Source organism: Phalacrocorax carbo, chromosome 5, assembly GCF_963921805.1.
Source record: "Phalacrocorax carbo chromosome 5, bPhaCar2.1, whole genome shotgun sequence".
NCBI classification, from domain to species: Eukaryota; Metazoa; Chordata; class Aves; order Suliformes; family Phalacrocoracidae; genus Phalacrocorax; species Phalacrocorax carbo.
The window spans coordinates 70443240-70470999 of NC_087517.1; the positions used below are offsets into that span (position 1 = coordinate 70443240).

A 27760-nucleotide genomic window follows, 5' to 3' on the forward strand; every position below is an offset into this window, starting at 1 on the left:
CGCTGCGCCGCTCCGCGCCCGGCAGGTGCCGGTGCCGGTGGCGGCGGCGGCCGGGGGGGGCCGCTGTGCTGCATTGCGGGGCGGGCGGCCCGTCCCCGCCCGCCTCCGCCCGGCCCTCCCGGGGGGAGCGGGGCTATCTGGGCCGGGCAGCGCCGCTGGCCCCGGGCAGGAATGTCCCTGCGCGTCCAGATAATGTTATTTATATCGCGGCGTAGGGCGGCTCCGCTCCCCGAGCCCCGCTCCGGTCCCGGCTCCGGCCCCGGGCCCGCCGCCGCTCGTCCGCCCGCCGCCCCGTGCAGGTGAGAGCCGCGGCCGCCCCGGGCACCGCCGGCGGGCACCGGGATGCGCCGCCTCCGGGGGGCACCGGGAGGCGCCGCTCCCCGGGGAGGAGTGGGGGGGGCCCCGGGATGCCCGGGGCCACCGGGTTTGGGGTACCGGGGTGGGGGGGGGGGTGTGCTGGCCCCGTGCAGCACTGGGAACGGTCCCGGGGGACTGCGGGCACGGAGCAAAGTTTGGCGGGGGTGCGGGGAACCCTGCCGGGGGGCTCAGCACCCCGTTTTTCCCTGCGGCGGGGAGGTCCCGATGTCACCCCGTGTGCCCCGGGGCTGCTCTCCCCACGGGGGACACGCGGCTGCCGGGAAGGACGGGGCGGGCAAGCGGTGGTGACTTTCTGGGGACACCCTAGGGACACTTTCCTCGGGGTGCCAACCCCGAGCGGGGTCCCCACACCAGTCCCCAGCACTCCTGGCACTGCCAGGCATGTGTCGGTGGGACGTGGTGGGCACGCTGGCTCCGGAGGCAACGTGGGGTAGGTCTCGGTGGGGCACATTGCCCAGCCCGCTTCAACCACCAGTTTTTAGCAACTGGAGAAGCTGGAGTTACTGGGAAGAGTTTTCTGGCCACTGTGCCCTTGGCACCCCTCGTCCTGGCGTGGCGGCAAGAGGATGCTTGCAGACGGGTGTTGGGACGGGGGAGCTCCTGCCTGCACCCTGATAAGCAGGGGGCCACCCAAGGCTGATTTCCCAGCTCCCCTTTCAGGGCAGCTTTTGCCTTTGCAAATCTCCAGCTCTGGGAGTCAGGGGATCGCAGTGCCCTTTGCTTTCCTGGGTTAAGTCAATGAGGAGCATTTGAGGGGGTGCTGCAACCCTGGTGGGTGCCAGCACGGCTCCCCGAGCAGTATTTTGCAGCTGTTGGGTGTTTTTTGGGCTCTGGCTTGTGATTTTGGGGTAGGTGAGGAGGTGCAGGGGTGTAGCTCCTAAGAAGGGAGCGGGGTTTGGCCCGCGCCGTGCGCAGGGGAGGCCTATTTATAGCCAAAAATGTCTGTGGAGTGTCAGCACGTGTGCATGTCGCCGCTCGATGCGCTGGCGGGTTAGGTGACACAGGACAGTCCTGGCACGGCTGGCATCCGCACCAACTCCGGCCCTGGGGAAACCCAAACCCTCACCCGCCGGGTGAGAGCGTGGCCGGGGAGCCACGGGTGGAGCAGGGCATCGCCGGCCGGAGGAGCTGTGCCATGCCATGCCCAACAACCCCATGCTGTGCTGCGTGGCCGTGCCGAGCAGGGCCATCTGCTCCCGGTCCTGGCCGTGCGCCTGGGAGGCAGGCAACTGTTGGGGGGCTGTGGTGTTGCCCCCCAGCTCCTGCCCCTTCCCAATGGGGGCGGCCACACAGGGAGTGTGGCTGGCTGCCGGCTTGGTGGAGATGCAAAACAAAAGCATAAATTGGTGAAGCAAAGCAGCTGGGGTGATGCTGGGCAGCGGGTGCCCCAGGGACCTGCCAGGCTGTGGGCGGAGGTGATGGGACAGCTATTTCGGGGCGTTTCAGGGGACCCTGCTGAGCTCTCATGTGCTGGCAGCTGATGTTTCAGCCGCATGTTGTGGTGGCGAGCGCCGAGCCAGGGAAGGGGCTTGAGGGTGCCACGGGTGGCAGGCGCCAAACTGCTGCCCCGGCTGCCCTTGGGGTGCAGGAGGGACATCACCCGGGGCTCGGTGGGGGGCACCTCAGCGGCAGCACGGTGCCAGCCCCTTGCTGGGAAGTGCTGATTCACGGCGCTGAGCTGCCGGCCGGGGAAGGCGATGCTGCCTTGGCCCCAGCCGCAGGATGCTCGTGGCGGGGCCGGCACCCCGGCACTCCCGGCTTTCCTCCTGCTGAGCAGGCAGAATGACAGTCCCCAGGGCAGCGGGCGCTGGCGGCAGCGTGGCTCTGCCAGACGGGGCTGTTTGGAAGGCGCGGGTGCAGCAGAGGGAGATTTAAAGTGTTGGCGAGCGCCCGCGCTCGAAATGCACACTGGCAGCTCCCTTGGGCTCCACTGTGGTTCCCTTCAGCGCAGTGTCCTCCTCCTCCTCAGACGCTCGCAGCATGGCCCTGCTGTTGTGGTGGTGTGGGGGAGGCCCAGCCGGGACAGATCTCTGTGCCGGGATGGCAGCACTGGACTGCGGTGTGCTGCAGAGACCCGACGCAACTCAGCACACCCAGCCCGTTTGCAGCGCCCAGGCAGACTGGCTGCAGCTCCTCCAGCGCTGGGGTGGAAATCCCCAAATTTGGACTTCCCCAGGGGGTTTTCTGCTGCAGGACTGGAGGGCGAGCCCAGTGCCGGCTCTGCTGGCTGGCAGTGACACAGACCCACGGCGCGGAGGGCTGTGAGCCCCGCTCTTGCGTGCTTCCACCCGCTCCTGCATGCGCTTGCATGGCCCTGCACACTCTCATGTGCCTTCTTGCATGCATTCACATGTCCTCCCTTGCACGTGCACGCTCCTGCATGTCCTTGCTTGCATGTGTATGCTTTTACATGCTCTGGCACGCTTCTACATGTCCTTACTCACATGTGTATGCTTTTGCACACTCCTTTACGTCCTTGCACGCTCTGGCATGCTCTTGCACGCAAGCTGGCACCCCAGCCAAGGCCCTGCCTGCGCTGCTGCGATTAGGGTGCAGAGATGGGGCTCAGCCCAGTCCTGTGGGCCCTGATAAAGCTCTCCTGCCCACTCACTGCCTGGGGGGTGCAGCGGCCGTGGGCTGTCACGGCTGTCAAGGGGTTTGGGGGTGCCTGGGCTTTCCTCCGCCTGCACCATGCGCCCGCAGCCGGGGGCTCCTGGTGGCTCTGGGGTGCTGGTGGGGCTTCTGGCTGGGGGGCTCACCGTGAGCAGCCCCAGCCCTGCTTCCCACACCCCTCAGGGGCCCCAGCAGCCTCCTCCCGCCCAGCCCAGCCACCGACAGCTGCTCACAGGCATTTTTAGATACTGGTCATGTCCTATCTGTGTCTCAAATATCCCCGGGGGTGGGTGGCCCCCCTGCCGGCAGCTGTCACCCACTTTCTGCCACAGGTGCTGGCGGAGCCCCTCCAGGCATGGTGTGAGCAGCCCCCACTGCCCCTGGGGGCACCCATGATTGGAGGGACACCCCTGGGGACCCGGCCCAGCCAGCCAGGGATGCTGGGTGGGCTGGCAGGCCCTGGGTGGGGAAGCACCAGTGGCACGTGTGCCCTTGGCACGGCTCGGCATGGGGGTCCACACCGGCAGGGTGAGCCCCCGAGTGTGCAGCACCCAGGTGCCCCTCAACACCTGGGTGAGGGAGAGGCTAAATCCCTCTGAGCAGCTTAATCAGCAGCTCTGAGCCGCAAATCCCCACGCGCAGCAGGGACGGCAAGCTGCCGCGGTAATGCCGATGCCGGTGGCTCCCGCTCTCCCCCAGGGGCCTGTTGCCGGTAGCCGACGGCCACCCGGCCGGGGGACGCCGGGACCATGACCTCGGCGAATGACTACGAGCAGCTGGAGCTGCAGCAGCATTACAGCCGCATCAACGTCCGCTGGGACGCGTCCGACGATGAGCTGGACAACGACAACAGCTCGGCACGGCTCTTCGAGCGCTCCCGCATCAAAGCCCTGGCAGGTCAGGAACAAGTCTGGGTCCCCTCGGTCCTCGCGGGTTGTTCCCACCGTCGGTGCTACTGTGCCCGCTCTCGTTGCAGATGAGCGGGAGGCCGTGCAGAAGAAAACCTTCACCAAGTGGGTGAATTCACACTTGGCTCGCGTCACCTGCCGCATCTCGGACCTCTACATGGACCTTCGGGACGGGCGGGTGCTCATCAAGCTTCTGGAGGTGCTGTCAGGAGAGCTTCTGGTAGGACTCCCATCCAGCTGGGGACCCATGCCATGCCCCAAGACCTCTGGTGCTCCACCAAATCTGTTGATCTTGGTGTTAACCGAGGCTCCACTAGGGTTGGGGTGGCAGCAGCAGTGACCCCGGGCAGGGGTGGGGGTGCCTGGCATGGAGGGGAGGGTGTTGAGCACTGTCATGCCCCAGCCAAAGCCCACCAAGGGCCGGATGCGGATCCACTGCCTGGAGAACGTGGACAAGGCGCTGCAGTTCCTGAAGGAGCAGCGGGTGCACCTGGAAAACATGGGGTCCCACGACATCGTGGACGGCAACCACCGCCTCGTCCTTGGCCTCATCTGGACCATCATCCTCCGCTTCCAGGTGGGACTGGGTGGATGGGGGACACCCCTAAGCTCAGCACCCAATGGCTCGTTCCCGAGTGGGAGCCCTCCTCCGCGGACATCCTCCTCAAACCCGGGTTGTCCTTCTGCCCCCAGATCCAGGACATCATCATGCAGACGCAGGAGGGTGAGGAGACGCGCTCCGCCAGAGATGCGCTGCTGCTCTGGTGCCAGATGAAAACGGCGGGGTAGGTGGTGGGATGCACACACCACAGCGCCAGGGTCTGGGGGTGCCCAGAGGCTGACGGTGACTCTCTGTCCCCGTCGCAGGTATTCCCATGTGAACGTCACCAACTTCACCTCAAGCTGGAAGGACGGGCTGGCTTTCAACGCCCTCATCCACAGGCACAGGTAGGCAGAACTGCAGCAGGCACCGGGACGTGCCGGGTGGTGGTGCCACCGGGGGATGTCCCATGGCTGTGCCACCACCATCCCATGCCCCCTGTCCCCAGGCCTGAGCTATTTGACTTCCAAAACCTGACCAAATCCAACGCCCGGCACAACCTGGAGCACGCGTTCAGTGTGGCGGAGCGGCACCTGGGCATCACCCCGCTCCTCGACCCCGAAGGTGAGGCTGCCGCTGCTGACCTTCCTGCCTCGGTTTCCATGTTACACCCTGGGACACGCCCAGGCCCCGGGGAGGGACGGAGAGGTTTCCACCCTGTGGAAGTGGGTCTGGGTGGGAGCAAGGGAGGGACCTCACGAGGTGGTCCATGGAACCGTGGTGATGCCGGGGCAATGCAGAGGCTGGGTCAGGACTGACACCTCTCCCGCCGGGCAGATGTGTTCACAGAGAACCCCGATGAGAAGTCCATCATCACCTATGTGGTGGCCTTCTACCACTACTTCTCCAAGATGAGGCTGCTGGAGGTGGAGGGCAGGCGTCTGGGCAAGGTAGGGGCTGGCGTTGGGGCAGGGGGTGCTGCCGGGGTGCTGGTACCCAGTGCCCACCACCGGCCCCGCTGCAGGTCATTGAGCACGCCAAGGAGACAGAGCGGATGATCGAGGGCTATGGGGGGCTGGCCTCCACCCTGCTCACCTGGATCGAGCAGACTATCACCTCCCTCAACAGCCGCAGCTTCGCCAACTCCTTGGCCGGGGTGCAACACCAGCTGCAAGCCTTCAGCACCTACCGCACTGTGGAGAAGCCCCCCAAGTAAGCACCCCCGCGCCCCCCGTGCCCGCGCAGTGGTGGTGAGCACCCATGGGTGCCCCGGGCTGAGCTCTCTCTGGGGCAGGTTTCAGGAGAAGGGCAACCTGGAGGTGCTGCTCTTCACCATCCAGTCGCGGATGCGAGCCAACAACCAGCGCGTCTACACCCCACACGAGGGGCGTCTGGTCTCCGACATCAACCGGGTACGGGGCCCATCTCAGCAGCCTGGCCACGTGCCCTGCCATGCCACGGCGACACGCGGCTGCTCCCGCAGCACCCTGCGGCCTGGGGGCAGATCTTCGCCCGGTGTCCTGGGGACTTTGCTCCCCACGCTGTCCCAGGGCAGGTTGGGTCCATCTCCTGGGGGAAGTTGGGTCCAGCCCAAGGTAGTTCAGGTCGTAGGACAGGTTGGGTCCATCTCCCAGGGCAATTCAGGTCTATATCAGGGAAAATTGGGTCTGTTTTAGAGCAAGTCAGGCCTATCTCCTGGGGGCAGTACAAATCAATCCCAGAATGGGTCCTAGGGCAGGTTGGGTCCATCTCCTGAGGCAGTTCAAATCCATCTCAGGGCACATTGAGTCCATCCTGGGGCAGGTCAGATCCATCCCAGGGCAGGTTGGGTTCCTTCAGCCACCCTCCTCAACCCATAGGGCACGTTGAGGTTCACCAGCAGAACAAGATATGGGTGGGTAGGGGATCATGGGTGCCACCTCCATCTGGTGTCGCCTTCCCCCAGGCCTGGGAGCAGCTGGAGAAAGCGGAGCATGAGCGGGAGCTGGCGCTGCGCACCGAGCTCATCCGGCAGGAGAAGCTGGAGCAGCTGGCACGGCGCTTCGACCGCAAAGCGGCCATGCGGGAGGCCTGGCTGAGTGAGAACCAGCGCCTGGTGGCTCAGGTGAGACTGGGGACACCCACCCTGGGGACCGGGGCGCCCTGCCGGAGCCTCACGACGGGCTTTGTGCCGGGGCAGGACAACTTTGGCCAGGACCTGCCGGCAGTGGAAGCGGCCAAGAAGAAGCATGAGGCCATTGAGACGGACACGGCCGCCTACAAGGAGCGGGTGCAGGCCATCGAGGCGGTGGCGAAGGAGCTGGAGGTGGAAGGCTACCACGATATCCAGCGTATCAACGGGCGCAAGGACAATATCCTGCGGCTCTGGGAGCAGCTCCTGGAGCTGCTGGCTGCCCGTCGCCAGCGCCTGGAGATGAACCTTGTCCTGCAGTATCTCTTTCAAGAGATGCTCCACAGCATTGACTGGATGGATGAAGTCAAAGTAAGCCACAGGAATTGGGTGACGCCGTGGGTGGGGGGCCTTGGTCCCACTGGGCAGGGTGTTGGTGGGACCCCCATGAGGAGGCAGATGAGAAGCTGCAGTGCTGGTGGTGGCTTTTGGGTGGCAGTGGGTGCTCTCTGCTGCAACCAGTGGTGGCTGACAGCTGGGACTCTCCCGCAGGTGCGGCTGGGATCACCTGAATCGGGGAAGCACCTTCTGGAGGCGGAGGAGCTGCTGCAGACTCACCAGCTGCTGGAGCGTGACATGGCTCTGCAGGCGGAGAAGACACGGGCCATCAGTGCTGCTGCCCTCCGCTTTGCTGACGCCGAGGGTAGGTGCACTGGGATGCCCTGGGGCTGCGGTGCAGCTTGGGGAAGCTGGGACACCCTGCTGACGGGCACCCCCTCCCCGCTCCCTGGGCAGGCTACCGTCCCTGCGACCCCAAGGTCATCCGGGACCGCGTGAGCCACCTGGAGCTGCGCCAGCAGGAGCTGCAAGTGCTGGCATCCCAGAGGAGAGCCTTGCTGGAGCAGTCCCGGTCCCTCTGGACCTGCCTCTGGGAGCTGGATGAGGCAGAGAGCTGGATCAAGGAGCAGGAGCAGCTCTACTCCTCCCTGGACTTCGGGAAGGACCTGCCGGGTGTGCTGCTGCTCCAGCGCCGGCACGCCGCCTTTGAGGCCGAGCTGCGGAGCCGGGGTGGCCGGCTGGAGCGGGCGCTGGCGGCGGGAGAGGGGCTGGTGGCGGCGGGCTGGGCGGCCGGCCGGCTGCGGGAACGGGGGGCAGCGGTGCGGGCGCTGTGGGCGCAGCTGGAGGAGCTGGCGGCTTTCCGCCAGCGTGGCTTGAGCGCATCTGAGGGCTTCTTCCAGTTCCAGGCAGAGATGGAGGAGCTGGTGGAGGGGCTTCGGGACGCCCGCCGGCGGGCAGCCGCCGAGGAGCTGGGCCAGGACGAATACCGCACCCGCGCCTTGCTGCGGCAGCACCAGGAGCTGCTGGAGGAGATAGCGGCCGCCCAGGAGCAGCTGGATGGGCTTGCCCAGCAAGCCGAGGGCTTCTCCCCGGAGCTGCGGGCTGGCCCCGAGGCGCAGAGCCGGCTGGTGGCCCTGCGGGAGCTGCACGCCGATGTGGCCGCCCTGGCTGAGAGGCGGGGCCGCCAGCTGCAGGATGCTCTTGACCTCTACACTGTTTTTGGGGAGAGCGATGCCTGCCACCTCTGGATGGGGTCCAAGGAGACCTGGCTGGGGCAGCTGGAGGTCCCTCAGGTGCTGGAGGATCTGGATGTAGCACAGCACAGGTAAGGGTTCTGGCAGTGGTGGTGCTGCTGTGACATGTCCCGAGGTGTGGCACGTTCTCAGCCCGGCCATCCCCGCAGGCTGGATGGGCTGGAGCAGGAGACGGCTGCCGTGGCTTCCCAGATCGCCGCTGTCAACCAGGCAGCCGACGGGCTGCTCGCAAGCGGGCACCCCCGCAGCCCCCAGGTCCGGCAGTGCCAGGAGAAGCTCAACGAGAGGTATGGTGGTGGGCAATGCTGGGGCGAGTGGGTGCCACCGGGGCAGCTGGGCCAGTCCCCACCGGCCGCATCCCCCATTATCACCCGCCTCCGCCCCGCAGGTGGGACCGATTCCGGGAGCTGGTGTCCAAGCGTCACCGAGCCGTGGGCTCGGCACTGCGCCTCCTCAACTACCGTCTGGAGTGCGAGGAGACTCGGCAATGGCTGCTGAGCAAAGCCCGGGCGGTCGAGGCCACTGCCGAGCTGGGCCGGGACCTGGCCGGCGTCTTGGCTACTCAACGCAAGCTCTACGGCATCGAGCGGGAGCTGGCGGTCGCCGAGAGCCGCTTGGCCGCCCTGCGCTCCCAGGCTGACCGCCTGGCCGAGGAGCGGCCCGAGGTGGCCCAGGAGGTGGCCGAGCGGCTGTCGGCTGTGACAGCTGCCTGGGAGGAGCTGCAGAAGGCTTTGCAGGAGCAGGCAGCCTCCCTGGGGGAAGCCGGGCAGCTCCGGCGCTTCCTGCAGGACCTGGATGACTTCCAGGCGTGGCTTTTTGGTGCTCAGAAAGCCGTGGCGGCTGCTGATGAGGTGCCGGCTTCTCTGGCCGAGGCGGAGGACCTGCTGCAGCGGCACGAGGTTGCCCGGCGGGATGCGGAAGGGCATGCGGCCGCCTTCACCGCGTTGGTGGAGTCGGGAGAGCGGGTGGTGGGGGAACAGGCGGACCCCCAGTACGAGGGGCTGCGGCAGCGCCTGCGTGGCGTGGAGGCTGGATGGGCCGCCCTGGGTAGGATGGCAGAGGCTCGGCACGGCTTCCTTGTCCAGTGCCGTGGCTTCCAGGAGTTCCTCCGTGATGCCAAGCAAGCGGAGATCCTCCTCACCAACCAGGTGGGTGCCCAAGATGGGTCCTGGGGGTGTTCCCGTCTCATGAGTGCAGTGGAAAAGGTGCTGACACCCCGCTGTGCCCCCCCCAGGAGTACACACTAGCCCACCTGGAGCTGCCCACCACGCTGGAGGGCTCGGCCACCGCCCTGCGCCGCTTCCAGGAGTTCTGCGCTGGCATGGAAAGCAGTGCAGAGAAGGTCCCCGAGGCGGTGGCCAGCGGCACCAAGCTGGTGGCTGAGGGAAACATCTTCTCCGAGAAGGTTGCCGAGAAGTGCCAGGCCCTCCAGGAGCGGTGAGTCCGGTGAGGGGCTGGCAGCAGGCAGGTGGGCAGCGTGTGGGCGGCAGGGCTGACGCTGCCCATCTCTGGTTGCCCTGCCAGGCACGAGGCCGTCACTGCCAAGGCGGGGGAGGCAGCGACTTTGCTGCAGGACAACCATGAGCTGCAGACCTTCCTGCAGAACTGCCGGGAGGTAGGGACGTGGCATGGGGCTGGTGGCAGTGGGGGGGTCCGTGCCAGCTGAGTCCTGATGACCCTCGCCTACAGCTCGACGCCTGGGTGGAGGAGAAGATGCTGACAGTACAGGATGCCTCCTATGGTGAAGCCCGTGGTCTCCACGGCAAGTGGCAGAAGCACCAGGCATTCATGGCTGAGCTGGCAGCCAACCAGGGCTGGCTGGAGAAGATCGAGATGGTAGGTGTCGGCACCGGTGCCTGGAAGCCCTGCAGCCCCCTGGCCAGGTGGGAAGTCCCCATGCTGGTGTGGAGCTGCGCTGTGGCAGCCACCAACCTCTTTGGTGTTGCTGGCAGGAGGGGAAGGAGCTGGTGAGCCGCAAGCTGCAGTACGGCAAGGTGGTGGCGTGGCAGCTGGACGAGCTGCGGAGGCGGTGGGACGGGCTGCGTGCCGCCGCTGAGGAGAAGGGCCGGCAGCTTTTTGAGGCAAATCGCTCAACGCTGTACGCCCAGAGCTATGGGGAGCTGGAGAGCTGGCTGGGGCAGGCGAAGGAGGAGCTGCGTGCCACCGAGCAGGCCAAGGACCTCACTGCCACCAACCTGCTGCTGAAGAGGCTGATGGTAGGTGGTGGTGCCGCCAGCTGAGCGGCTGGTGGGGCAGAAGGATGTTAGCACCTCACCCTATCCTTTGGGTAGTCCTCCATTTGGGGTGGGGGGTGCTGAGGTGCTGGGTCGTGTCCCCAAACAGGGCTGGCCGGTCCCTGGCCCAGCTCTGTCCCCCCAGCTCACACGGCTCTTTGCCACCAGAGGCTGGAAGAGCAAGTGCGAGCACGGATGAAGGAGCTGGAGGAGCTAGGGCAGCAGGGTCCCCCCCCTGCTGGGGATGTGCCGGATGCCGATGGGCATGAGCAGAGGCTCCAGCGGCGATTCCTTGACCTGCTGGAGCCACTGGAGAAGAGGAGGAAGGAGCTGGAGACTGCTAAGGCCATGTACCAGCTTGGACGGGATCTGGAGGATGAGAAGGTGAGCATCCTTGCCATGGCGGGGTCTGGTGTGCCAGGGGCCCCCGTGGGTGCTGCGTGGCGCTCAGCAGGTTCTCTCGCCTGCAGCTTTGGGTGCAGGAGCGGCTGCCCCTGGCAAGGTCGACGGAGCATGGCACCGACCTCCCGAGCGTGCAGCGCCTGGCCAAGAGGAATGAGGTGAGCCCGGGCACAGCGGCAGCACCCAGCCGGTCCCTTGGGGCCACCCATCCCATGGGTGAGCCCCGCCATGACTGATCGCCCCACGGCAGACGCTGCAGAAGGAGCTGGCGGGCCATGCCCCCCGCCTGGCCGAGGTGCTGAGCCGGGGCGAGGCGGCGGCGGCGAGCGGCGATGAGCTGAGCCCGGAGCTGGAGGCACGGGTGCGGGAGCTGCGGGGGCTGTGGGAGATGCTGCAGGCGGAGGCGGCCGCCCGGCACCGGCGCCTGCGGGAGGCCAGTGAGGCTCAGCAGTACTACCTGGATGCCAGCGAAGCCGAGGCCTGGGTCAGCGAGCAGGAGCTCTTCATGGGAGCTGAGGAGAAGCCAAAGGTAAGAGTGGCTATGTGTGGTGTCCCCATGTCCTGGGTGGGGGGTCTGTGCCGTGCTCTGCTGCCATGCTGGGACACCCTATGTCAACCCAGGCCATGCCATGCTGTGCCGTTAAACATCATTCTGTACCATGCTGCATCACACCACTACACGCCACCCCGTGCTATGCTGGGCCATTACATGGCACCCATCCCATGCCACGTCGTGTCATTACACGTCACGCCATTACACAACACCCTATGCCATGCCTTTAGAGGTCATCCCATGCCATGCCTTGTCATTCCATGGCATGCTGTGCCATACCAGGTCATCCTGTGCCACACCATGCTTGGCCATTGCGATCCATCCCATGCCATGCCATTACCTGCCATTACACGCTACCCCACGCCATGCTATCTGTGCCTCTGTGCCGTGCCATGCCATGCCTAACCCCACTGGGCTTGCCCTTGCTCCCCACTGCACCGGAGAGAGGCAGGACATGCCCGCAGGGTGGGTGCTGGGGCTGCCCCCGGTCCCCGTCCCATAGCCATGCCAGGTGCTGATGGGCACTGCCGTGCCGCAGGACGAGGAGAGCGGCTTGGTGATGCTGAAGAGACACGTCCGGCAGCAGCGGTCCATCGAGGACTACGGCCAAACCATCAAGGAGTTGGCAGGGAGGGCTCAGCAGCTGCTCTCTGCCGGCCACCCTGAGGGGTAGGTGCCACCACCGCGTGTCACCCGTCCCTTGGGGCAGCCCTAAGCACTGGGGTTGGGTGGGTGGTTCGGCTGGAGCTCTGGTGGCATTGGCTGCCCCAGCACCTCACTCCAGCTGGGCAGCATTGCCTTGGCTCCATCAGGGAGGAGGTGGCAGAGGGATGAAGGGAGCGTAGAATGGGTCCTTCCCCCCAGAAAAACCCCATTTGGCAACATGGATGGGTTGGGGGTATCTTTTCCCGGGTGAGAACTGGGGTGTCTGTGTGCCGGGGCCGCGCAGGGAGCAGATCATCCGGCTGCAGGGCCAGGTGGACAAGCACTACGCGGGGCTGAAGGAGGCGGCTGAGGAGCGCCGCCGGCGCCTGGAGAACATGTCCCACCTCTTCCAGCTGAAGCGGGAGGTGGAGGACCTGGAGCAGTGGATCGCCGAGCGCGACGTGGTTGCCTCCTCCCAGGAGATGGGGCAGGACCTGGACCACGCCACGGTGAGGGTGCTGGTGTTGGGGTGGGTACAGTGGTGCTGGTGTGCAGTTTTGGGGGGACAAACTCAACTCTTCTCTCCCCTGTGCAGCTCCTGCGAGAGAAGTTTCGGGAGTTTGCGCGGGAGACGGGCAGCGTGGGGCAGGAACGTGTAGACCGGGTGAACCTGGCCATTGAAGACCTTATTGATGCGGGGCATGCAGAGGCAGCCACCATGGCCGAGTGGAAGGACGGGCTGAATGAGAGCTGGGCTGACCTCCTGGAGCTGATTGACACCCGCATGCAGCTCCTCGCCGCCTCCCATGATCTTCACAAATACTTCTATGATGGCACTGAGCTGCTGGCCCTCATTGCCGCCCGGCGCCAGGAGCTACCCCAGGACCTGGGTGAGGACGCTGGCACGGTGGAGGCTTTCCACCGCATGCACAGCGCCTTCGAGCGTGACCTCCAGCTGCTGGAGACACAGGTGAGGCTGCGACCTCGAGCCGGCAGGGATGCTTGGCGCTGCCACCGCTCACACTGAGCATTCTCCATGGTCTCTGGCTCCGCTGAGTAGGTGCAGCAGTTTCGGGAGACGGCGACGCGCCTGCAGACCGCCTACGCCGGGGAGAAGGCGGCCGGCATCCAGGAGCAGGAGCAGGAGGTGGCGCGAGCCCTGCGGGCGCTGCTGGAGGCGTGCAGCGGCCGCCGGGCCCGGCTGGTGGACACAGCCGATAAGCATCGCTTCTTTGGCATGGCACGGGACCTGCTCTCATGGATGGAGAGCACCGTCCGGCAGATTGAGACGCAGGAGAAACCCAGGTATGGCTGCGCCTGGCCGGCACCTGGCACTGTTTGCCGGGACCCAGGACCAATGCCACCACCGACACCGGTACCTCTCTGTCTCCAGGGACGTCTCCTCAGTGGAGCTGCTCATGAAGTACCACCAAGGCATTAGGGCTGAGGTAGACGCCCGGAGCAAGAGCTTCACCACCTGCATTGAGCTGGGCAAGAAGCTGCTGCAGCGCAAGCACCAGGACTCGCCGGAGGTGAGGGCGGTCGGGGCCGGGGTGCAGTGGGGATGGTGCCCCCGGGGTCACCTTGTGACAGTGTCCCCTCGCAGATCAAGGCAAAGCTGGTGGAGCTGGTAGAGAACAGGAGGGCCATGATGGAGATGTGGGAGCAGCGCTGGGACAGGCTGCGGCTGCGTGAGTGCACCGGTGGCGCCGGAGGGGACCGCGGCTCAGCCGGGGGGTGGTAGTGGCTGGGAGCTGAGCGCTGCCCATCCCTGCCCGCAGTACTGGAGGTGTGCCAGTTCTCCCGGGACGCCTCGGTGGCCGAGTCGTGGCTCATGGCACAGGAACCCTACCTGGCCAGCAGCGATTATGGGCAGACAGTGGACGCAGTGGAGAAGCTGCTCAAGCGGCACGAGGCTTTTGAGAAGTCCTCGGCCACCTGGGAGGAGCGCATTGCCGCCCTGAGGAAGCTGACGACGGTGAGGAAGGCTTGGGATGGGGCATGGCTGGTTCTGGCTCGCCTCTGCCCTGCCTTAGTTTCCCCACCTCACATCCCCACCAGCCCCTAACAACTTCATCCCCTTTCCCGGCAGCTGGAGCTCCTGGGCGGGCGGACACTGAGCGAGGGGCTGGCGCGGGACGGGGCGACGCGCACCGAGGCTCCTGACTACCAACTGGATCTGGACGGGGAGCTGGAGGCCGGGTAAGAGGTCCCGGTGCCGTCTCCAGGTGGCTGCAGGAGCAGCCTGTGGCACCTGGCTTGGCTCCTGGGCATCATTTCCAGCATCCCTCTTCTCAAACCATTAAGGGTTTTTTTAGCAATTTGCCCTTTTGGAGCAGTAAATGGATGCAGGTGAAGAGCAGAGATGAAGGTTGAGCCCCGCTGTGCTGGGGCTTTCATCCCCTGGGGGGTACGGGGGAGCAGCAGCCACTCCCAGGTCCCTGCAGCTGCATTTCCCCAGCAAGCTGCCTGGGATGGGGATTTTGGGGCTGCTGTGCTCAGCTGGGGACACTGAGTGGGCTGCCTCCCTGCTGCAGGTCTGAGGAAGAGGAGGAGGAGAAGAGGAAGGGCATGAGCATGCAGGATTCCTTTCCACCCACCACCGATGGACCAGAGCCGGTCAGTTCTCAACTTTAGCTTTCTCTTTCCCCAGCAGCACAAAAAGTCTCCTCGCATGTCCCACAAGCTCCTCGTAGACCCTGTGACCATGACTGTGACCATGGCGCGCCGACGGCTCCCCCCACCCCCCGCCCTTGCCTTGTTCATTGCATTGAGTTGAATAAATGCTAAGTGACCCCAAAAAGGCTGGGTGGGCAGGCGGGTGCTGCACCTTTCCCTTCGCCCCGGGTCCTGGGGTGGCTGGGGGCATCCCTGCTCCCGGTGATGAGGCTCAGGCCAGCTGGTGGAGGCTGGCACCCACGGGTGCATGGCTGTCTCTGGGCTCAGGGCAGCAGCCAGAGCTGCAGCGTCTGCCCTGGGGTGGGCAGATCGTGGTCCCTATCCTTACACCATGCTGTTGGCGAGGCAGCGTGTGTCCCTGGAGAAACCCATGGGAATACCGCATGGTCCCGGCCATGTGGCACCTGGCTTTCCAAGCACCCAGCCCTGGGAGCAGGGCCGGCTCTGCCCCGGCACAGAGGGGACATTTGGCAGAGCCTACCCACGGACACACAGCAGCGGCGCTCCTGGCTGGCCGTGCTCACGTCAGCCCCACAGCACGTGGCCCTTGGGGCATTGTCATCCCTTGGGCATCATCACCCCATGGGGCTGTCACCTGGTGAGGCATCGTCACCCTAAGAAACATCACTGTATGGAGCATCGGCACCCTGCCAAAGACATTGTCACCCTGTGGGGCATTGTCACCCTACAAGGCATCAGCACCCTGTGCAGCATCGTCACCCCTCGGGGCACTGTCACCCTGTGTGCCAGCACCTTGTGCTCCCTGCTGACCTCTCTTCTCCTGCCTGCTCTGCCTGCTTGGGGACAGGATTGCTTTCTGGTTGCTCTGCCTGCTTGGGGCAAGGAACCCCTTCTGCCTCTTCTGCCTGCCTGGGGACATGGGCATCTTCTGGCTCCTTGGGGACAAGATCGCTTTCGCCTGCCTGGGGACAGGATCCCTGAGTACCTACCCAGGGCCAAGATCATTTCTGCCTGCTTGAGGACACAGCCATCTTCTGGCTTTTTGGGGACAGGGTCCCCCCTCTGCCTGCTTGGGGAGATGGGCAACTTCTGGCTCCTTGGGCACAGGAGCCCCCTCTGCCTGCTTGGGGACACAGCCACTTTCACCTGCTTGGGGACAAGACTACTGCCTGCCTGCCTGGGGACACAATCTTTCTCTGCCTGGCCTGCTCAGGGACATGGTCACTTCCCGGCTGCCAGGGACGACGTCCATCCTCCCACCCATCTCAGCAGGACACACCGCAGGACCTCCACGTGCTCCCTGGGGAGCTGGCAGCCATGAGCGTGTGGGGCTGGGGTCCCCCCCTAGGCACAGGAGGATGGGATGGGCACCCTGGGATCACCATGCCCTGGCTCTGCGTCCACCCTGGCCGCGCGCTTCCTGCAACACCAACCTGCTGCCCCTAGACAGGCATCCCAGCACCGACCACAGCCCCCGACTGGCTTCTGTCTGCCCGCCGGCATCCCCCGCTGTCCCCAATCCTCTGGGCAGGGGACAATGCCAGGGTGGCTCCTTGCCCAGCTTGGCTCAACCCTATCACCCTGATTTTGGGGGGCCCCAGCACCATACAGAGCCCAGGGTGCAGGTCCCAGGGCTGGACCGTGTCCCAGTTGCTCACTGGGGTCCTCCCAGCAGCCACCCGCTCCCGCATACTGGAGCTGGTGTAGGGTCACTGGCACTACGAGCTGGGCGTGACGCACCCGCTGCTGAGCCACAGGCTTGGGGTCCGTGAGCCCCCGTTGGGGACAGGGACACATTACAGGGTGCCACTGTGGGAGGGGAAGGGACCTCAGGATGTGGCTTTTGGTGGCGGGCGGTGACACCGCAGTGTAACCGGGCCGTTGCTTTGCGGCAGCTGGCGCGGACGACAGGCGATGAGGAACCGGCATCGCCGAGCCCACGGCCGCTGCGGGAGGAGCCGGAGGAGCCGGCCACGCTGCCAGCCCGCACCTGCAGCGTCCAGCTGGAGGGCTACCTCGGCCGCAAGCACGACCTGGAGGCAGCCACCAAACGGGCATCCAACCGGTAGGCGCGGCGGCGGCGGCGGCGGCCGGGCGGCGCGGGTGCACGCTGGGCTGACGGGACGGTGTGGTGGCAGGTCGTGGAGCACGCGGTACTGCGTGCTGCGGGGTGGCCAGCTCGCCTTCTTCAAGGATGCCAAGAGCCGGGCGCTGGGGCTGCCCTGCCACGGCGAGGAGCCCCTGGGGCTGCAGGATGCCCTTTGCGAGGTGGCCGCTGGCTACAAGAAGAAGAAGCATGTCTTCAAGCTCAGGTAAGACAGCGGTGTGGCACGGCACGGTGTGGCATGGCACGGGGTGACACGTGCCTCACTGGCACTTGCGCTCTGTCCCCAGGCTCAGCAACGGCAGCGAGTGGCTCTTCCATGGCAAGGATGAGGTGAGGGGCATCGTGGTGGGATGTGGCGGGGCTGGAGATGTCATGGGGACAGAGGGGACCACCAGTGCCCAAGGGACATGGCCCTGGGGGACGCAGGATGGGCAGTGGTACCCAGGGGGACAGAGGGTGGCTGATAGTTCCCAGGGGACACTGGGGGGATTAACAGTGCCCAGGGCAACACAGGGTGGCTAGAGACGCCCGGGGGATGCGGGGGGACCAGCAGCGCGCAGGGGGACACAGGGGTGGCTGGTAATGCCCAGGGGAAATGGGGGTGGCCAGAGGTACCATGGGGACATAGTAGTGCTTGAGGTGGGGGGATACAGGGTGACCTGTAGTGCCCAGCAGCACACAGGGTGGCTGGCACTGCCTGCGGGGCCATGGGGGGACCGGGGTGCCATGAGGTTGGGGGGGGTCGGGCAATGCCTGGGGCATATGGGTGGCTGGGGAAGATGTGGGGCAGCTGGCATCACCCAGAGGGACATGGGATGGACGGAAAGGGCATGGGGGGGCCCCCCTGAGCCCATGCCCGCGCCCGCAGGAGGAGCTGCAGGCCTGGCTGCAGGGGCTGAGCACAGCAATAACCGAGTGTCAGAGCGGCCGGGGGAAGGTGCAGAGTCTGCCCCTGCCCCTGGCCCCCGCTGAGCCCCTCCTGCCCCGCAAGGACAAGGAGAAACGATTCAGCTTCTTCCCAAAAAAGAAATAACCCCCCCCGGGGGAGGGGGAGACACCCTGAGCCCCAGGGACCCATCACGCCAGCAGTGCTCGCGGCCATGTGTGCGTAGGGACCTGCGTGTGCACGTACCTATAGGTATAGCCAGGTCTATAGGGGCAGCTGCCAGGCTTCATGCGCGTGCAGGAGCCTCGCAGCCCCCGTATGGGCATGCAGAGGCGCAACCCTCACCTCCGCGAGTGCACGTGTGGGCTCACATCTATGTATACATATAGAGGCACATATACAAGCGTGCACACCCCGTGTGCATTGAACACGTGCCTGTGTGCACATGTGTATATATATATATTTGTATTTATATATATACATACATTTCCATGCTTAAGGGTATGCACACACCTATGTGGAGGTGAACACAGATGTATACGTACATCCCCTGTGTGCACGCCTGTGTGTGTAGGTGTGTACGTGCCCCTCCAGACGTGTGCACCTAGGGGTGCCCCCCGCCATGCACAGGGGTCTGCAGCAGCCCCATGCACACACGTGTCCCTGCATGCACACGTGTGCACACGTGTGTCCCTGCATGCAGGTGCACCCACCGCTCCGCGCGCACGGCCACGGGTGTGCGGGCCCCACACGCGTGCATGTCCGTCCCCCCCACCCCCCAGCACCCACACAGGAGGCTGCCGTGGGTGCCCCCCCACCCCCCCCAAAGCCATAACACCCCCCCTGTAGTGCGTGGGTGCAGAGGGGGCAGCCTCAGCCCCTGTGGGCATCAACCAAAGAGCGTCAGCCCGTGGGTGCGTGGGCATGGGGGGGGGACACCGCTCACCACCGCCCCTCTCCTACACCCACCACCCCGTTCCCCTGCCTTCGCTGCTGGGGCAGGGGGACGCCCCCATGCACCCCACGGCCAGGCTCAGCTGCCCCAGGGCAGAGCGCGGGCAACCAGAGAGGAACTTTTGGTTCAGTTTGGTGTTTTTTTGGTTTTTTTTTTTTTTTTTTCTAATAAAGATGTGAAAGCGAGCCAGGCTCAGTGCTGGGCGCTAGGGGGGCCATAGGGTGCCTCTGCTTCCGAGCAGGTTGGAGGTTCATGGGGCTGCCCCTTCTTCCATAGGGTGCCCCTTCTCCTGGGCAGATTGTGGGGGGTCCCCAAAATGCCCCTTCTGCCAGGTGAGCTGGGAGTCCACAGGTTGCCCTTTCTTCTAGGTAGATTGGAGGGGGCTCCTTCTCCTGGGTGAGTTAGAGGTCCATAGGGTGCCCCTGCTTCCAGACAGGTTGGGGGTCCATGGGGTGCTCCTTCCCCCAGCGGGCTGCGGGATGCCCCTTCTCCCCATCGCCCACCTAGCTGGCAGCGTCGAGGGTCTGAAATTTCTGCCGCAGGTCCCTGACGAGGCCGGGGCGGGGGGGCTCAGGGGTGTCGGGGGGCTCGGGGCAGCGTCGCCGGTACTCCTCGGAGGCCTGGTAGGCTTTGCAACGTTCCACTACCGCCTTCAAGCAGATCTTCTCCCGGGTGGTGGGCGAACGGATCTGCACGTAGGCGTGGGGCTCGGCAGGGGCCGGCAGCCGCTCCAGCACCAGCACCTGCTGCCCAGGGCCCAGGGACGCCTCTGCAGCCACCCACAGAGCCCCATCGCTGCCATGCCGCGCCGGTGCCGGCCGAGGGGTGCTGGACCCCCCGCCTGCCTCAGCGCTCCGGCTCCGGCCACTGCCCCGCTCCTTCTCAACCGGCCGGCCACCCCGGCACGGCCCCTCGGGCGCCGAGCGGCTGCGGCTCACTGGCGGGGGCCGCGGGGCGCCGAAACGGGCACGAAGCTCCCGCACGTCGGGCCAGGTGAAGGGTTCAGCACTGCCAGGGCTTGGGGGACTGCGGGGGGTGCCCGGGGAGGGCAACACCGCTGGTCCCCTGCCCTGTGGCACAGCCACTGGGGGGGTGCCGGTGCATGGGTCCCCCTCCTCTCGCTGCGCCGGGGCACATCGGGCTCTGGCGCGGTGGCTTTTGATGCGGAGGCTGTACTGCCGCGCCAGCTGGTACACCTTGGTGCCGGGGTGCTGGGGGGGGGTCAGCAGCAGCCGCGGTGGTGGCCCGGCCGGCGGCCCCTCGCCCACGGCACCCAGGTCGTCCTCCTCCAAGATGAGCAGTGGCTCGGGGGGCTGCAGCCCGTTCTCCCGGCACGGCTCCTCTGGTGGCACCTCGGGCTCCCCTGGCGCTGGCTGGGCGGGGGGCTCGGGGCTCGCCGGGGGCCGGGGGAGGCCGTTGAGACGGGAGACGGAGCTTCGCACCAGCCCCTTAGGGATGAAGGAGAGGCTCTCACGGCGGCAGACGCTGAAGCTGGCATCCCGGTTCTCAGCGTGGCCGTAATAGCTCTTGATCTTGTCGAGAAGCAGGCGGTCCCGGCTGGAGAGCTGCGACTCCCGGCGGGTTCCGGTGAGGGGCTCGGGCGAGGGGATGGTGCTGCGGGACCCCCCGGGCTCCACGGCCTCAAGCGGGGGGCCACCGTCCAGGCTGAGGATGCTGTCGCTGCGGCTGGCCAGCCGCCCCGCCGGCCCCTCCAGCGCCAGGCTGCTGCGGCGGGAGAAGCTGCTGCCGCCACCAAAGCGCTCGGCGATGACGCTGGCCTGGTCCAGCACTGATGGTGGCAGGATACTACTGGCAGCTCCTTCTTCTTCTTCTTCTTCCTCCTCCTCCTCACTGCTCAGCCCCTGCAAATCCTCCGCAGCGCGGTCTGGTTCCCCCTCCCCGCCAGGCAGCACTGGTGCTGGGGTCCCCTCCAAGGATGGGGTTTCGGGTGCCCCCGGCCCCTTGGGGTGCTCCACAGCGCTGCCAGCCTGCGGAGGGGTGGGTGGGTGGGTGCTGGGTCCCCTGGGACCCCCGGGCAAGGGCTGCAGAGCCGCACTGACCTTCTCGCAGCTCCCCGGCCCCCAGCTGCTTGGCCGCTTGGGTACCTCTGGCACCGGTGGGTGCCCCTCAGTCTGGATGAGAGCAAACGTTGGGTGTCATGGGGTTCATGGGCTGGGGGGGGATCTCCCAGCTGCTCTGAGCAGGACTGCTGCTGAAGGCAAGTCCTGGCCAAGCCATGGCTGAGGATCCCACGGCAGCCCCAGGAGCAACATCGGTGGCCCTGGCGGGGATACAGGGGGCCCTGGGAGCAACATGGGGTGCTCCAGGAGTGATACGGGGTGCCCTGGGTAGCAGGGCACGGTGGGGGCCTTCCCTGGGGTTTAGGGGGCAGAAGCGGGTACCTGCTCCTCCTGGGGTTCCACTGGCAGGTCCCCGGCCCCAGGCAGCTCCTCCTGGAAGTCCTTGCCCAAAGCCTCCTCCTCCTCTTCTTCCTCCACCACGTCCTCAGCTGCCACCCAGGCGCTGGGGTGCTCGGGGGGCTCCCCCACCTCCAGGAGAGCCCCATCGCTGCCAGCGTGCTACTCAGGGGCGAGCACTGGGCTCAGCACCCCGTGCCCCCCTGGCAAGTAGCGTGCCAGGGCTGGGGGACACTGGGCACCGCAACCCACCCTGCTCCCCGGCCTTACCTTGAGCCCTGCCAGCCAGGAGAGAAAAACGTGGAGGTTAGGGGGGGCAGCACCCAATAGGTGTCCCCCCAGCCCCTGGTCCCCCTCTGCCCGCCCCGCTGGTGCCAGCAGCCCCGCCAGCTCACCTTGTTCACCCAGCTGCCGCAGGATCTGCTTGGCAGGCTCTGCGGGGAGAAGCCGGGCATCCAAATCGGGTGACGGTCATATCGTCCCCGTGACCCCCAGCCTGACACCCAAACCCCAGCACCCCACTCCAGCTGGGGTCCCCGGTCCGCGCCGGTGTCCGCACCTGACTGCCTGCGCCCCATGTGCCTGTGCTGCTGGTCTGGCAGCGTCTCCACGTGGTCCTGGTGCTGGAAGGGCTCTGCGAGGACAGGAAGACCCATCAGTGCCAGCACCCAGCACCCACCGTCCCCGTAGGCATCAGCGCGATCCGGTGGCGGCTTCACCCCAGGGAAGGGACGGCGGCGGCTGTGGTGGGGATGCCGGGGATGTGCGGCTCTCACCAGACTGCCGGCGGCCCTGGCGCAGCTCGGCAGCCGTGTCATCCAGGGGCTGGCAGGACCAGCTCTTCTTCAGGCGCTCGGGGCTGCAGCGGGGCAGGCGCGGGGGATCTGCAGGCACAGGGGGTGTCACTGGGGGGCAAGCAAGGGCAGGGAGGGGGCCACAGGGCGCTGGCGGCACTCACGGAACAAGTCCATCTCCAGGATGGCTTCCTTAGCCTGGGGCAGAGAGAAGAGAGAGAGACAGCGGGTGAAGCTGGGGTGCAGCTGCCCCCCCTTACCATGTGGGGGGGACCCCAGTGCCACCATGATGCCCATCCTGCTCTGTCCTCACCTTCTGGGGTATGATGGCATGGTGGTTCTCCAGGATCAGCCGCTTAATATGGTGAGTCCACACACGCTTCTCCTCCACGCTTTTGGCCTGGGGGGGACAGGGAGGGCGGTGGGGCCAGGCAGGGGGCTCCCTAGGGTGCCCTGAACTCCGAGCCCTCCTACCTGCAGGCTGTGCTGCTGTTTGCTGTGCTTGTAGTGAGCCAGGCTGAAGCAGAGGGAGTCCCGCGTGCTCTCAATCAGCATCAGCGAGGAGCACTGCGGGGAGAGGCCGTCAGCCCGCCAGGCACCCCTCCTGAGCCCCCCCAATCTCCAGCACACTCCTGGTCCCCCCCATCCCCAGCACCTCCCTGTTCCCCCAGCACCCCACCGGGCCCCCCAGCACCCACCGGGATGTGGCTCTTGTAGATGTAGTGGTCGCCACGACGCTTGGTGATGAGGAGGGTCTTGTCAAAGAGGAAGACGGCGCGCTCGTGGCGCACCCGCTGCACCCGGAAGGTGCCCTCCAGCACCAGCTCCCCGTAGCTGGTCAGGTCCGGCCCCTTCCAGCCCAGCAGCAGCGACTGGATCTCCTGCGTGGGTCCCCGGGGACGGGCACATCAGGCCACCCACCGCCACGGTGGTGCCCACCCGGTGCCACCCACCATGCTGCCGGCACCCACCTGCTGGCGGATGGCGTGCTCGTGCTTGCGCTTCATGTCGTTGATGTACCAGGCGACGCAGGTCATGGTGTCGATGGCCTCCAGGACCACCTCATAGTCGTCCCCTGACTTGTGCTCGAAGTGTTTGGCAATCTCCTGCCGGCAAAGGACACGGTGCTGGGGCAGCGGCAATGGGGCTGCAGTGGCCGGTGCTGGGTGACCGGGCTCTGCCAAGCGCCTGCGCTACGCTGGGTGCGCGCACTGTGCCAGGGAAATGTGCCGTGCCGGGTACCCGTGCCACGCCAGGGAACCAGGCTGTGCCAGGGAGATGCGCCGCGCTGGGTGCCTGCACCACGCCATGCCCCAAAGCGTGCCAAGAGCCTGTGCCGTGCCATGAGCTCACACCAAGCCGGGTGCCGAGGCTGTGCCACGCTGGGCAGCCACACTGTGCTGGGTACCCAGAGCGTGCCAGAAAACACGCCATGCCGGGTGCCCAGGCAGCACCAGGTGCCTGTGCCGCATCAGCTGCCTGAACTGTGCCAAGAACTCATGCTCTGCCACATCCCCATGCCATGCCAGGCACCCAGACCGTGCCGGGCGCCAGTACCCCGCCGGGTGTCCACGCCACGCCACGCCACATGCCCGCACCGCGCCGGGCGCCGGCTCACCTGGAGCAGCAAGTGGTACTTGAGGATCCTCTGGACGGGCTTGAGCAGGTAGGCACCGAGGGGCAGAGCGTGCCGCAGCCGCTCCTGGCACTCGCGGAGGAACCGAGCCTGCGGCTTGCTCCTCATGCACTCGGCCAGCGCCGCCACCGAGCTGCGGGCAGGGAGCGGGCTCAGCCCCCTGCCCACCTCGCTGCCCGCCCGCGCCCCCCCCGTCACTCACCTGGGGTAGTTGTTGCAGTACTGGGTGTAGATGGCGAACTCCTGGCTCTGCGGGCAGAGGGGAGCGTGATAAGAGCCCAGTACAGCCCCACATCCCCCCCCAGTGTCCCCCCTGGTGCCCCCTCTTACCCGGGTGACGAAGCAGACGGCCACGGCCACAGGGTCACTGCCGCAGCTCTCCAGGTTTTGCAGCAGGGTGCTGGGGCGGGGACAGATGGGACGGGGTCACAGCAGCCCACCCCCAGCCGCAGGATGGGGTGGCAATGACTGTACCCCACCGGTGGCACAGGGAGCACCCACCTGCTGAGCTCGTAGATATCCTCGATGTTGCCGAAAAGCGCGCTGACCTGCTCCGGCCGCAGCACCGGCTCCTCCGAGTCGATGATCTTGCCCAGGTAACCCTGCCAGACACCCGCAGTCGTCATCGTCGGTGGCACTGGTGCAACCAAAGCCCCGTCCCAGGGGTCTCCCCCACCCTGGTGCTCACCTCCACGATGCTGCGCAGGTCACGGACGTAGGTGCGCTCCGACTCCACGATCTCCAGCACCACCCGCCCCAGGTAGCTGGGCTCAGCCCCGGCGCTGCCGAAAGGTGCCAGGGGATGCCCGCTGCGGGCGCCCGGCCACCCCCCCGGGGAAGCGTTGTTGTTGCTGTTGTGCAGCCCCTCGGCCCACGGCTCGGCCCCGCTGCCGGCCGGCTCCTCCATGGCGCGGCCGGGCTCCAGCACCGGGCTCAGGGTAGGGTGCTGCAGGCAGGCGGGCACCGGCATGCCGGCATCCCCCAGCACTGGTGGGGCACAAGGTTGGTCTGGGGAGGGGAAAGCAGCGTGGTTAGGAGCTGTGGACACCCCCAAGGTCTAGGCAGAGTTTGGAGCCAAGGGGGGCTCAAACCCCCTCACAGTGAAGAGCCCCTGGGGTTGACCTGGTGGCCAAACCCTCCAGGCAGGGGGTGCCAGCACCCCCAAACCCCAAAAATCCCTGGCTATGGATCAGATATGGCCTGGTTGAATCCTGGCACAGCCCACTGAGTCTTCCCACCCATGGAGGTCCTAACATTTGAGGGTTCCCTGCCCCCTTAGCCCAGGCTGGGCGATGCGCCCCAGCAGCTGGGGGCTGTGCTCCCAGAGCAGGAAGCACCCCAACAGGACCAGCGCCAGCGCCGCACTGAGCCCCCACCCTCCGGCACCCTGCACCAGGGCCGTGCGTCACCGCCGCGCCCGCGGGACACCTTCCCGGTGAGCTCAGCAACGGCTCGCCCTTCCGGACCGCCAGTGCCACCAGCTGCTCCCCCCGGGATCCTCCCGTGCCACCAAAACAGCTCCGTGCCACCGAAACTGCTTGGTGTCACCAACCTGGTGGGGCACCTGAAAACAGACCGCCGGCGGCAAAGCGTGCCAGAGCGGTGAGGGCTCACCGCCGTACTTTCTGGCAAAGAGGCGGTTTGCGGCAGAGCACCGAGCCCACTCACCCTGGCGGGCGGATGGCCCTGGGGACGGTGACCTTCAGCTGGGTCACTTGCCGGCGGTGGGGCCGCTCCAGCCCCCCAGCACTGGGGGTGCCGGCACCGAACCAGTCAGGCCGGTTCCCGCCAGCTCCTCCCTACACCCGCCATGCCGCATGGCTGTGATCCCGCTGCTGACTTCCCCATGGGTTTCCCGTGCAAGCCGGGAGCCCCCCAAAAACACACCACAGTGCCCCCCCAAGCAGGGCCCAGCCCCACATCCCCAGGCTGTGCCCATAGGGCACCCCCTCATCACCCCAGCACTGGGTGATCTGGGGAGTAGCCCCCCCAAACCCCAAATCCTTCAGCCTTGCCCCGGCCCCACGGCCACCTCAGCCAGAGGGGACCCAGCCCCATGGGCACCCTGTACCACCGGGACAGAAGACCCCGAGCACCCACCCCTGGCAGGGTCTGGCCCCCACCCACGACCAGGTCCCTGCCAGGAGACTGAGGGGATGCCTGGGTGGCACTGGGGGGCAGAGAGGGGCATGACTTGCCCCCTCCCCGGCACAGGGGGACAGTGCCCCAGTGCCCGTGGGGGGGGTCCCCCACGTGATGCCCGGCTGGGGATTTGTGGCCACCACGGCTCGTCTCCGAAGGCCGCCCCCGGCTGCCCTAATCCGCTCAGCGCACTGGGATTACGGCACCGGCCCCACGTCACAGGGACCGCGGCCACTCGCCTTGGCCCCCCAGCCACCACCGCTCTGCCCCACCAGGCAGGGGGGGTTTTATCCTCTTACCCCCCAGCACCACCACAGTGGGCACGCGGCTGGCCAGAGCCCCCAGTCTCCCGCCTGCCGCCTCCTCTGGGTGGGGATTAGCCCTGACCTTCACCCCCGGTGGGACGGGCTGTTCCCCCTGACCCCCCCCCAGGCTGGGGGCTGCCGGAGGCCCTGAGCACCCCCAGCACTGCCGTGGGGACTGGGACAGCCCCTTGGGGTGCCGAGCTGGATGTGGCCCCTGGGTGCTGCTGGCAAGGACACCAGGGCGGCTGGCTCTGGCACGGTGGGTCCCCAAAACGCCCTGACATGGGGAAACTGAGGCAGGGGCCAGGGTTGTACTGAGCTGCCGTTGCTGGTGGGAGGGAGGTGGGATTTTTTCCCCACCGTGGGATCGTGGGCCCTGTTGCACATTCCTGCGCTGGAGACGGGGAACAAGGCACGGCCCACGGTGCTTTCCCAGGGCTCCGGCACGGCACTGCACGCCGGGAGAGGAGAGGGCGGGCAGGCTGGAGGTGCCTGGTCGGGCAGCCGGCCGAGCGGGGCCGGAGGAGGGCCAGCCTGGTGGAGCCATATAAGGAAAGGCGGTTCACCATTTCCAGGCGTTTTCCAGGATCCCAGCAGCCCTGGGAGCGGCGAAGGTCGCCGCCGGCTCCAGCCCAGCTGCCACAGCTCGGCGCGGCCGTCGCTCCCAGCCCCGGCTGGCACCACCGATTCCCAGCAGGAACAAGCTGGGTGCTGGCACCCCTGCCCGCAGCATCGTGGTGCCACAGGTGGTCTGGCACGACGGGGGGCCCTGCGCCACAGCAGGGTGACCCCACACCGCAGCAGCCGCGATGCCATGCCTGGGTGGGACCAGAGCCCGTGCCGGCGGTGCCGTGCTCCCAGAACACGGCGGCATCGACCCCATGGTGCTGCCAAAGCCTCTTAGTGCCCGGCGCCCGTGGGGTCCTGGGTGGCTGGCAGCCACCTAATCCCACTAGAGGGGCGCAGGGCACCCACACCCCACATGCAGCTGGGGGTCCCAGTGCGGTACCCCTGTCCCAGCCCCCCGGCACACACTTAGGGGTCACCCCATGTGCCACAGCCTCTGTCCTGCACCCCCAACTGGGTCTGGGGTCCTCCCCAGCCCTATGGCTGCCTGTTCCGGGTGTCTCCCAGCACACCCAGGACTCACAGTCCCCTGCCCTCCCCTGGGACCCACAGCCCTGCCCCACAGCTCACCAGGACGCTCTACCCCCACTCTCTCTCCAACAGCCACGGATCCTGCCCCACTGGGGCCCACGGCCCTGGGCACTCCAGGACCCACTGCTCCCACCCCACAGGGACCCACAGCTCCAGCCCCACCGAGATACATGGCACTGGCCCCATCGGCACCCACAGCGCTGGGCACCCCAGGACCCACAGCCCCCATCTCACTGGCACACACAGCACCGGGCACTCTGGGCCCCACAGCTCCTTGTCCCACTGAGACCCACGGATCCTGCTCCACTGGGATGCAACGGCTCCCACCCCACCGGCAACCACGGACCCTGCTCCACTGGGATGCAACGGCTCCCACCCCACCAGCACCCACAGTGCTGGGCACCCCCACGAACCCCGCCGCCTGCTCCACGGGGACCTATGGCGCCCACAGCACCACCACCCACGGTGCTGGGCACCCCCGGGACCCCCAGCTACCGCCCCACCGGGACCCCCGGCTCCTACTCCATCGGGACCGACAACTCCCCCCGTCGCGGGGACCCCCGGCCCCCTCCCCACGGGGACCCCCGACGCCACGCACGCCGTGTCCCGCTCCCGCCGGCGCGCCCCGTCCCCGCGCGTCCCGCACCGGACTCACCGCCCGCCGCCGCCGCCGCCGCCCCGGCCCGACCGTGCCCGCAGGAAGCGGCGGGAGAGCCCCGGGGGCGGGGACTGCGGCCGCCCCGC

General features: G+C 66.9%; 2 protein-coding genes across 6 annotated transcripts; one reads left to right on the plus strand and one right to left on the minus strand.

Annotated features, from left to right (window-relative positions):
* Positions 1 to 100: 100 nt before the first annotated feature.
* On the plus strand, positions 101 to 18749 carry SPTB (spectrin beta, erythrocytic). Of its 5 annotated transcripts, none has more exons than XM_064452983.1 (36): positions 101 to 299; positions 3634 to 3888; positions 3968 to 4119; positions 4303 to 4476; positions 4593 to 4684; positions 4767 to 4847; positions 4949 to 5064; positions 5278 to 5390; positions 5465 to 5652; positions 5735 to 5852; positions 6386 to 6544; positions 6620 to 6922; positions 7103 to 7253; positions 7346 to 8213; positions 8292 to 8429; positions 8531 to 9290; positions 9377 to 9579; positions 9667 to 9757; positions 9832 to 9978; positions 10095 to 10358; positions 10545 to 10760; positions 10847 to 10936; positions 11029 to 11307; positions 11834 to 12000; positions 12281 to 12485; positions 12572 to 12946; positions 13037 to 13281; positions 13370 to 13508; positions 13583 to 13667; positions 13758 to 13954; positions 14069 to 14178; positions 14514 to 14595; positions 16512 to 16681; positions 16755 to 16928; positions 17011 to 17053; positions 17592 to 18749. In XM_064452983.1, the coding sequence occupies exons 2-36, from the start codon at positions 3741 to 3743 to the stop codon at positions 17754 to 17756; spliced, it is 7008 nt and encodes a 2335-aa protein (XP_064309053.1). In that variant the 5' UTR covers positions 101 to 299; positions 3634 to 3740; the 3' UTR covers positions 17757 to 18749. The 5 variants fall into 5 exon arrangements, with proteins under 5 accessions (XP_064309053.1, XP_064309051.1, XP_064309054.1 ...); XM_064452981.1 differs by having other exon boundaries at positions 102 to 299; positions 3691 to 3888; XM_064452984.1 differs by having other exon boundaries at positions 104 to 299; positions 3691 to 3888; positions 11870 to 12000.
* Positions 18692 to 27760, minus strand: PLEKHG3 (pleckstrin homology and RhoGEF domain containing G3). The gene is given in 16 exon segments (XM_064453079.1): positions 18692 to 20696; positions 20967 to 21259; positions 21377 to 21415; positions 21541 to 21615; positions 21758 to 21865; positions 21940 to 21973; positions 22089 to 22175; positions 22250 to 22342; positions 22474 to 22656; positions 22747 to 22881; positions 23394 to 23544; positions 23614 to 23660; positions 23742 to 23811; positions 23913 to 24013; positions 24100 to 24419; positions 27672 to 27760. Coding segments are annotated over 15 exon segments (3327 nt in total). The 5' UTR covers positions 24382 to 24419; positions 27672 to 27760; the 3' UTR covers positions 18692 to 19067.